This window comes from Echinops telfairi, unplaced genomic scaffold, assembly GCF_000313985.2.
Source record: "Echinops telfairi isolate 266 unplaced genomic scaffold, ASM31398v2 ScPeMD7_7417;HRSCAF=8455, whole genome shotgun sequence".
Classification (NCBI taxonomy): domain Eukaryota; kingdom Metazoa; phylum Chordata; class Mammalia; order Afrosoricida; family Tenrecidae; genus Echinops; species Echinops telfairi.
In genome coordinates this window covers 6567157-6577357 of record NW_022111317.1, presented here as the reverse complement: position 1 = coordinate 6577357, position 10201 = coordinate 6567157, and the positions used below count along the sequence as shown (strand labels likewise).

At 56.1% G+C, this 10201-nt stretch overlaps 1 protein-coding gene across 1 annotated transcript in view; it reads left to right on the top strand.

Annotated features, from left to right (window-relative positions):
- FERMT3 (FERM domain containing kindlin 3) overlaps nucleotides 1-10201 on the top strand; it is a 16857-nt gene that overhangs the window by 4345 nt on the left and 2311 nt on the right. Inside the window, exons 2-10 of the mRNA XM_004713505.2 lie at nucleotides 1019-1252; nucleotides 1408-1527; nucleotides 1624-1792; nucleotides 1888-1990; nucleotides 9028-9135; nucleotides 9230-9364; nucleotides 9456-9505; nucleotides 9600-9724; nucleotides 9876-9982. Of these exons, the coding sequence (XP_004713562.1) occupies nucleotides 1019-1252; nucleotides 1408-1527; nucleotides 1624-1792; nucleotides 1888-1990; nucleotides 9028-9135; nucleotides 9230-9364; nucleotides 9456-9505; nucleotides 9600-9724; nucleotides 9876-9982 (1151 nt within the window). The remainder of the gene's footprint in view (nucleotides 1-1018; nucleotides 1253-1407; nucleotides 1528-1623; nucleotides 1793-1887; nucleotides 1991-9027; nucleotides 9136-9229; nucleotides 9365-9455; nucleotides 9506-9599; nucleotides 9725-9875; nucleotides 9983-10201) is intronic.

Genomic DNA, 10201 nt, shown 5'->3' with positions numbered 1-10201 from the left:
ATATGTACATGTCTTTATCTAGAGCTCTATAAATGCCCTTGGCCTCCCAGGAAAGTGTTTGTTTTTATTGATAGTGTTTACATGTGTGCAGACAAGGGGAGCCCCGGTGGCATCGTGGGTCAGCAGTTCCACGCCACCAGCTGCCCGGGGCTTTCGACTCCTATAAAAGAGTCACAATCTCAGAAACGCACGGGGCAGTTCGTCCATGACTCATCCGCGCATGCAGCGCGTTGGGCTTTGGGTTTTGTGTGTATCCGGAGCCCTGGTGGGCGTCGGGTGAAGCACTGGGCCTGGAGGCATGAGGTCAGGAGTTTCAACCCCCCAGCTGCTCTGCAGGAGAAAGAGGGGGCCGTCTGCTCCCGCATCGAGTGACAGTCTCAGAAACCCACCCACAGGGACAGTGCTGCCCGGCTCTGATGAATCTGCGATAGCAGTGGGTCTGGTTTGTGGCTTAAAGTAGGTCACCTCCATTCACAAAGTGTGTCCCCAGGATTGTGCCACCACCTGGGGGCAGGCATTGTAAGTCATTGAACCTGCCCCACCGCCGATGAGGGTGGCCACACTGACCACCCACAGCTGGCTCGCAAGAAACTGAGGCACAGAAAGGCTAAGTGCCTCCCCTAAGGTCACAGCTTGTCACTAACTATGAGTCAGCCCCAGAGTGCCCTCACCAGCCCAGCCTGGGAGGACAGCTCAGAGCAGGGCAGACACAGTGTCATCTGGCCCTCAGGCCCTGGGGACTGCCGTATGTGGGGACTCCAGTGGGCTAGATGCATCTAAGACTGGGAGACCCAGATTGTGGGATGGACGACCCCTTGGGAAGGGAGCCTAGAAGGAGAGTCCAGGGGAGGTCAGCCGAGAGCCGCTCTGCGAGGAGTGACTTGGGGCATTGACCCTGCCCTTGGCTTGCGTGGGGGCTGCGCTCGGTGCCAGGGCAGAGGTAAGGAAGACTTGCCAGGGGCCATCCAAGGCCACCGATGCCCACGTACCCCCTGCTGTGTCCCCCCCCCACACACAGAGCGCAAGCAAGACTGGTCTGACCACGCCATTTGGTGGGAACAGAAAAGACAGTGGTTGCTGCAGACCCACTGGACCCTGGACAAGTACGGGATCCTGGCTGATGCCCGCCTCTTCTTCGGGCCCCAGCACCGGCCCATCATCCTGCGGCTGCCCAACCGCCGCGCGCTGCGCCTGCGGGCCAGCTTCTCTCAGCCACTCTTCCAGGCAGTGGCTGCCATCTGCCGCCTGCTCAGTGAGTGCTCGGGCACCCTTGGCCTTCGGGGACCTATCACCTTGGCCCCGCTTGCCTGTCTCCATCCTGTCGGCCCCAGGATACCCAGGGGAGGGTCGGGGAAGGGGGGTCCCAGGGCAGGCCCCTGGCCCCTCTGAGGCCCCAGTTCCCCGCAGGTATCCGGCACCCTGAGGAGCTCTCTCTGCTCCGGACCCCCGAGAAGAAGGAGAAGAAGAAGAAGGAGAAGGAGCCGGAAGAAGGGGTGTATGACTTGTCTAAAGTCACCCTGGCTGGGGGTAAGCACAGCAACACGGGAGCCGGGTGGGGGGACAGGCACAGGGGGCCAAGGCGGGGGTGAGGGGGGCAGGCCTGGTGACCTGCCCTGCCTCCAGGCGTGGCACCTGTGCTGTTCCGGGGGATGCCAGCCCACTTCTCGGATAGCAAGCAGACAGAGGCCTGCTACCACATGCTGAGCCGGCCCCAGCCCCCGCCTGACCCCCTCCTGCTGCAGCGCCTGCCTCGGCCCGGCTCCCTGTTGGACAAGACCCAGCTCCACAGCAGGTGCCCCGTCTCCCCGGGTCTGTGTCTCCCACCTAAGGCTGGTGCCTCTCCCCTACCACCCCTGGCTTACCCTGACCCCTCTGTGCCATGCCCAGGTGGCTGGACTCTTCACGGTGCCTCATGCAGCAGGGTATCAAGGCCGGGGACATGCTCTGGCTGCGGTTTAAGTACTACAGCTTCTTCGACCTGGACCCCAAGGTGGGTAGGGGACGGGTCAGGAAGAAGGCGGGTGTCTAGGGTCAAACAGACAAGGTGTCTGAGGTCTGGGAATTGAGATTTGTGTGTGTGGGGTGGGGGGTCTGTCTGTGGGGCTAGACTTCTGTGCATTTTTCTGCAAATGCTCTGCCCTGCTGGCGAGGCTGTGGCAGCCTGTGGATGTCCATAGCAGCTCCTGTTGTCCCCCCCCTGGTGTCAGAGCAGAAGCTGCACCCCATAGGCTTGTCGAGGCAGACACGGACCCCCAGGTCTTTGTGCTGACGCTCTTCCGGGTGGGTGTGAGCTACTCATCTTGTCAAGGGAATCACAGTTTTCTCCACCCCCGGGGTCGGGACCCGAATAGTCTTGGGTTCTAAGAGGTCCTCAGAACCCAAAGTGGGTTTCTAGCGATTTCTTCCAGCTTATGTCTGTGTGCCGTGTCTGCATCCCCCGGCTTACTGACTGACACCCTCCACCCTCCCACCCAACCCATTTGCTGTGGGTGGGAACGAGCTGACTTGACTCATGGGAACCTCGTTCGTGGGTCATAGAGTGGGGGTGGGGGTGGGTGGGGTGGGGGTTGTGCCTGCAATCTTAAAAGAAAAAAAAGTTTGACTGGCATATCATTCACATATCATACCATTCAAGCGTTCCGTCACATCAAGAAGAGTTGTCCAATCACTACCACCCGTTTCAGAACCTTGTCTTCATTCCTGTGCTCATTATTAGCTGCCCACTTCCCTCCCTGCTACAACCCCCATGCCCACCCCCAAGGGACCAGTCACCCAGCGACTGCAGGGGTTCTCAACCGTCCTCAGGCCGCGACCCTTCCAGACAGTTCCTCGTGTGGCGGTGACCCCCAACCAGAACATTATTCTCATTGCTACTTCGTCACGGTCATTGTGCTACTGTTAAGAATCGGGCGACCCCTGTGGAAGGGTCATTCGACCCCCAGGTTGAGAACTGCTGAGTTACTGTCTCTCGAGTTACCTACCCTGGATTTCGCATACAAAAAACATGTTTCCAAAAACCTAGCAAAGTAAAAACGGATCAGCACAGCAGTGGACAAGGAAGCAGGAAATATCACAAAGCCGGCACACATTTAACGGAATCATCAGGGAGATCAAATGATAGGGTGCTACATTGGACCCGACCGGCCTCTGGCACCGCCACGCTCCAGTGCGTTCCTGCGTGACAGCCAGCACCTCAGACCTTGATGGCAGCAGCTCGTGTGGGCGCGGTGCCAGCTGTGGAACCACTGTGCGGGTTCGAACTGTCCATCTTTAGGTCAGCCGGGTGGTACAGACCGTCCATGCCCACGGGGGACCTTCAGTCCTTGGTAAAAACAAGACGATGGCCGTAAATAGTAACGTATATAAACAGAATTCTTTGGTGAAGCCACAGAGCGCGTCTAAGACGGCATTTCCTTTCTTGGTCAGGCCTGTGAGGGGCTTGCTGTTGCTATATTTGTGTTTACTTTCCTTTCTTTTTTTAAATCGTTTTACTGGGAGCTCATACAACTCTTACATCTGTACATTCATTGCCCTCATCATTCTCAAAACATTTGCTCTCCACTTAAGCCCCCGGCATCAGGTCCTCATTTTTCCCCTCCCTCCCCGCTCCCCCCTCCCCCATGAGCCCTTGACAATTTATACATTTCTATTTTGTCATATCTTGCCCTGTCCGACGTCTCCCTTCACCCACTTTTCTGTTGTCCATTTTGTTTACTTTTCTACCAACTGCCTGCGTTTAGAAGAGGTGCTCTGAGAGGAGCTCTGGATGCCCTCCAGGTGGCCGCGCCTTGTCCTTGCTGGTCTTCTGCAGGACCAGACAGGGAGGAGCCTGATGCTCGCCCCTCCGACATCACAGCCCAGTCGTGGGACACCTTTCAAAACGGTCCATCACAGGCTACTTGTATCAGTGCTCCTCCCTTCTTGTAACGTCTCAGAAGAATTGCAGCCAGAATGTTCCTTAGAGGATTCTAAGGATGGTGAGGATTCTCACACACACACACACACACACACGGATTGTGAGGATGGCACAGGACCAGGCACTGTTTCCTTCTGTTGCACAGGGGTTGCCATGCGTCAGGAGTGACACCGTGGCACCCAGCAACCACACTCTATCCCACCCACTGCGGGACTGCCGTCCTGGGCCCTCCCTTCCCACCTCTCTCAAGACGTCTTGTGCTGGGCTTCCGGTTCCCTGCCTCTCTCGTGTTCCTCTTTCTGGATAGGCTCCCTCATAAAGACAGAGGACCTATTTCAACGGCTTCTCTTCCTCCTGAAGGGCCCGTCATAAATGGTTTGGAGCCCAGCTTGCCTGAAAGGATCACTCTTCTGCCCTCACCTGCACGATAGTTGGGCTAGGTATAGAATTCTAACCCGGACACAGTCTCGTATTCCTGGCATCGTGGTTACCCGTGTCGGGCTGCTCACTGCAAGGTCAGCAGTTTGCAACCACCAGCAGCTCCTCAGAGGCGGGGGACGGGGTGGGGTGGGGTGGGGAAGATGGGGCTTTCTACTTCCGTAAAGAATTACAGTTTTGGAAATCTACACGGGCAGTTCTGTGAGTCAGCATCAGCTGCCAGGATGGCAGTGAGCGTTTTTTTGTGTGTAGCACTCCATTATGTCGATGGATGCTAATTCGTTGGTCCATCCTGCTTTTGGTGGCCATGGCACCATTCCAGCTTGGAGTCTCTATTGACAGAGGTGCCATGGACATTCTAAGTCTTTTGGTGAGTTTCTGGAAAGTCCATACCCAGTAGGAGTTTTGCTAGGCTATTCGGTAGATGCTGGTTTGGCTTTAGCAGCGAACAGCTAGAGAATGTTCCAAAGTGATGGCACCACTTTCACACGCCCATCAGCTGTACACGGGAGCTTCGTTTCTTCTAACTTCACCCATACTTGACATCTGCCATGTTTTTCGTGATCGTGATTCTGGTAGGTGTGTTATGGAAGCTTATGTTTGGTTCTGTCAGTAGTTTGTGTTTGCTTCTTTCCTCCAAGACCTTTTTATTGGGAGGGAATACAGCTATCATATCATTCCACAGTAGAATCACATCAAGCTGAATTGTGCGATTGCTACCACAGTTTCAAAACATTCTCTTCCTTCTTGAACTCCTTGATATCAGCTCCCCTTACCTCCCCTCCCCACTGTAACAACCCCCCACCCCCAACCCGGAACTGTTATTCTACTTGCTGTCTCTATAGGCTCATCAATCCTGGGTTTCATCTACCTAAAAACAGAAAACCATGTAACAAAAACTCAAGAGGGCTACCACCAGTGACAAAATACATCAGGTCTAAACCCCAAATGTAAGGGGTGGGGGTGAGAAAGAACGTGTATGGGGGCGAGGGGGGCGGTCAGCTGACAAGGTTTTCGCTGTTCAAGTCAGATTTACCATTTTTATCTCCTGTGGTTTGGTTTTCTGTCTGTGTTTTTTTCTCTAGCAGCTTTATTGAAGCCTAGTGTATACACCATCAAAGGCACCACTGCAAGTATCTGATGGGATTGCGTTCATCTGTAAGGAACTTGTCCTGTTGTGAAACCAGCGTCACACTGCAGTTTGGAAGCATTTCCATGACCCCAGAGAGTTCTCCATGGTCCAGCCACCACTGTCCCCTCCCACGCTGACCCCAGACAATCACTCATCTATTTCTGTGTGCGGTGGTGGTGTTTTTTTTTAAAATGTGGTTTTCGTTGACACTTCCCCGATGACTAATGAAGCGGAACACGTTTTCCGAGGGTGATGAGCCTTTGGGCATCTTTTCTTGGTGGCGGTGATGGTGGCATCGTTGCTATTCGTCTTTTGCCACGTTTGGTAGCGAGTTGCCTTTTTTTCTTTCCCGATTGATTTTTTTTTTTTGGTCTTCATTTAAGGTTCCGTATTGATTTCTGAGAGTCCTTTATGTATTCTGGCCGTGCACACTTGGTCAGATCAACATGTCGTGAATGCCATTTCCCACGCTGCCTTTCGCCTTTTCATTCTCTTCATGGTTTGAGACATGCAAGGTCTTCTTTTTTAAGCTCTTCATTTTAAGGTAACCCAATTTTTCATTGTCTTCTTTTAATGAATATCGTTTGTGTCCTGTCTGAGAGACCTTTCCTCTCCCAGGAGCACAGAGATGACATCTGACGTGTTTCCCTAGAGGGGTTCTTGTTCTGCGCTCCATCTGGAGTTGAGAGTTGGGATCCAAATACAATTTTTTTTATCATTTTATTAGGGGCTCATACAACGCTTATCATCAAATACACACATCAATTGTGTAAAGCACATTTGTACATTCATTGCCCTCATCATGCTCAAAACATTTCCTCTCCACTGAAGCCCCTGGCATCAGGTCCTCATTTTTCCCCTCCCTCCCCGCTGCCCCCACAATGAGCCCTTGATAATTCATAAACTATCATTCTGTCGTATCTTGCCCTGTCCGACGTCTCCCCTCACCCACCCCTCTGTTGTCCGTCCCCCAGGGACGAGGTCACATGTAGATCCTTGTAATCGGTTCCCTCTGTCCACCCCACCTTCCCTCTACCCTCCCAGTATCGCCACTCACACCACTGGTCCTGAAGGGATCATCCGCCCTGGATTTCCCCCCGCCTTCCCCTCCCCCTCCTGGTATGGCTACTCTCAATATTGGTCCTGAGGGGTTTCTCTGTCCTGGATTCCCTGTGTTTCCAGCTCTGGTTTGTACCCGTGTACAAGCTCTGGTGTAGCCAGATTTGTAAGGTAGAATCGGGATCATGATCGTGGGGGGAGGAAGCATTAAAGAACTAGAGGAAAGGTGCATGTTTCATGGGTGCTTTGCTGCACCCTGACCGGCTCGCCGCTTCCCTGTGACCCCGCTGTCGGCTGCAGGGTGGCATTTTCTCCCTCTGTGAGACGTTGGATTCTGTCTGCAGCCTGGTCTTGAGTTCCAGTAGTCTCGCTTTCCTCCTGCTGACTGCAGCCTCTGTCGCTCATGCTAGCAGCTTTCCCCAAAGGTGGGTGACCCCTGCCTGGTCATTCCCGCTTAAGAGTCACTCCCTACCCTAAGAGGCTGAACGGAAGCCCTGCGTGTGGGAATCGCTGCGGCCCTGGGCTCGGCCCCGACTCACAGCGACTCTGTGGACAGCGGGCACAACGCCGCCTCTTCTGTGCCATCCTTCCAGACTGCTGTGGCAGCCACGGGCCCAACCCAGCTCCTGGAGGCCCTTCCTCTTTTCGGTGGCTCCTCGGCTTTCCCGGCAGCATGCCCTCCACGGGCGAGTAGAAGGCTTACTGTCATTATTTTCGGTGACAAGTGGGAAGAGGCTGGGGCCTGTCCCAGCCTTCAGAAGCCAACTCTCTCGGAGCTCGTCTGTTTGGGGCCTCGCCTGGAGTGCCTGGGGGCTTCTCGGCGCTTCTGCAGGGACTTAGGGGGGGACCTGCTCCCCTCTCAGAGCCTTTCAACCTGTCTCCTCCTGACTGCACCCCGGGCTCTTCATTCTGGATCCAAGTCTAGAGCCTGTCGAGGGTCCGTCGCGTGAGCTGGATCGGGGCTTTCTGTCGTCCTCTGAGTGGGGAGTGCCGTCGGCACAGAGCACGGAAGGAAAGGCAGCCTGAGCACCTGGCGCTCCGCCTGCCCACTCGGTTTCCATCTTCCAGCGTCGGTTGACATCTTGCACCTGCCGTTGTCCCCTCCTTGCCTCTTCTTTGTCCTTTGGGGTTTACCTCTAGTACCTGTTTCGGTTGGGTCTCAGAGGGCATGGGGTTGACCACCTGTGGGTCACTGGGGTCCCCCCTCCCCTTGGCGCCTCCACACCTCCAGTTCCTTGTCTCTGGGATGCTCTTCCTACCACGAGTCACACGAGGGATCGGCTGTCCCCCTTCAGGTCTCAGCGAGTGGCAAGATGCCACCTCCTCCATCAAGCCTCCCTTGACTTCTTCTGCGGAGCGGCGCTCCACACGTAGCCCACGCCCTCACAGCACCACCAAGGGGGGTGGCCTCGCCCCAGGGCTTGGGCCCGCTCTTTCTTGGTGTGTGAAAACCCAGCTCTGCCTTTTATTTTCACGTTACTGTGCTGGAAAACATACCGAATAGAGCCTGACCTCACAGCCTCCACGATTGTATCAACCTTTCCATCACCTCGAATGGCAGCCCTGGCCCCAAAGCCAAGGCACCCCGCCCTCTCTCTCCCCCAGGCCCTTAACCTTGGATTCCGTGTCTTCCTATTGCTCGCTCACCGCCATGGCGTCCATTCAGGCTCAAGGGGACCCTTTAGGACAGAGTAGAATGGCCACTGTGGGTTTCCAGGACTTTAAAAATCTACATAAGAGCAAAACCAGCCTCCTCTTGGTCCTGAGGAATGGCGTGGGTTGGGACCACTGACCTGGTGATTAAGCAGTTCCATGTATAACCCACTGGGCCACTGGGGCTCCAGATACTTCTATCAAGCCCCACTGGGCAGGAGCCCCAGGGGGCACAGTGGTTATGAGCTGAGCTGCGATCCACAAGGTCTGCAGTTCGAAACCACCAGCTGCTGCTTGGGAGAAAGATAGGCCTGCCTAGTTACAATCTCAGAAACCTGGGGGGGCGGGGGGAGTGCTACCCTGTCCTACAGAGTTGCTGTGAGTCAGCCTCGACTCGAGGGAGGGCAGTGAGTTTTTTATTCCATCGAGTGGCGGATGCTGACTCAACGACCCTACAGGGCAGTGGCATAACCACTGGGCCACCCAGGCTCCTCCTCGGAGGCTGGCTTATTCCATATGCATGCGAACCCCCCAGTTGTCCCCGCGTGCTTGCCTCCCGGACTCCCCGAGGCTCCTGCTCGCCCTCTCTTGTACTCGCAGTAGTCAGCACACTGCAAACATTGGCTCATTGAACGATGAGCCAAGGGTCAGAGGCAAGAGGATGCTGTGTACCTGGGCAGTAGGAGGCTGTCTGACTGCAAAGCTGGGGTGGGGGTGCTGCTTACATGTTAGCGCTGAGCTCTGGGAGGGGGGTGAGGGGTGGAGAGAAGGACAGGACAGAAAGGGGCAGTTGGCATCTGCCCACTGCAGCATCTCTCGCCCACTGCAGACAGACCCCGTGCGGCTGACGCAGCTGTACGAGCAGGCTCGCTGGGACCTGCTCCTAGAGGAGATCGACTGTACAGAGGAGGAGATGATGGTGTTCGCCGCCCTACAGGTACCCCTCGGGTAGTCCTCAGGGAAGGGGTGACGGCTGGCCTCGCTTGGGAGGCCCTGTTGATGCACGCCTCTGGCCCTGTGTGCCCACCCAGTACCACATCAACAAGCAGTCACAGAGTGGGCACATGGGCGAGGCGGCAGGCACAGACCCAGGGCTGGATGACCTGGAAGCGGCCCTGAACAACCTGGAAGTGAAACTGGAGGGGTCGGCACCCACCGATGTTCTGGTGAGGTGGGGCTTGGGGCTGGGCAGGCTCAGTGTCCCGCCCAGGGGACCCAGGTTTCCCTCTGACCACCCCCCACCCCCTTCTCCCATAGGACAGCCTCACCACGATTCCGGAGCTCAAAGACCACCTCCGTATCTTCCGGTGAGGAGTCGAACTGGAGCAAGGGGCCCAACTAGAGTAGGGAAGGAGGGGGGTGGCCTTTCACACGGCATCCCGCTGTGCCCCCCCCCCCCAGGCCCCGGAAGCTGACCCTGAAAGGGTATCGCCAGCACTGGGTGGTGTTCAAAGAGACCACCCTGTCCTACTATAAGAGCCAGGATGAGGCCCCCGGGGACCCCATCCAGCAGCTCAATCTCAAGGGTGAGTGAGATTCTGGGGGCCAGGACTGGGCAGGGCTGGGCTCCACCCGGCTCCTGAGGCCCCTAGTTCACCTGGGTTTCCTGGGGGGGGGGGGAGAAACTCACCCTGTGGCCCGGGGTGGCCTTGTCCTCCACCCTTCCTTCCGCTCTAGGCTGTGAGGTGGTCCCTGACGTCAACGTCTCCGGCCAGAAGTTCTGCATCAAGCTCCTGGTGCCCTCCCCGGAGGGCATGAGTGAGATCTACCTCAGGTGCCAGGATGTGAGTGCCACAGGGCAAGGCGGGGGCCAGGCCAGGCTTGAGAAGGGTGTGAGATCCTTGAAGGGAAGGAATTAAGAGACATTCAAAAGTCTGGGGTGACCACCTCCCCCAGGGGCCTCAGGAACCAGGTTCACGCAGAGACAGAGAGAATATATTCCCAATGTCAGTTTACATACTCTCTCTCGGGGCATGGGGTGGGGGGCTAATTACAGGTACCCA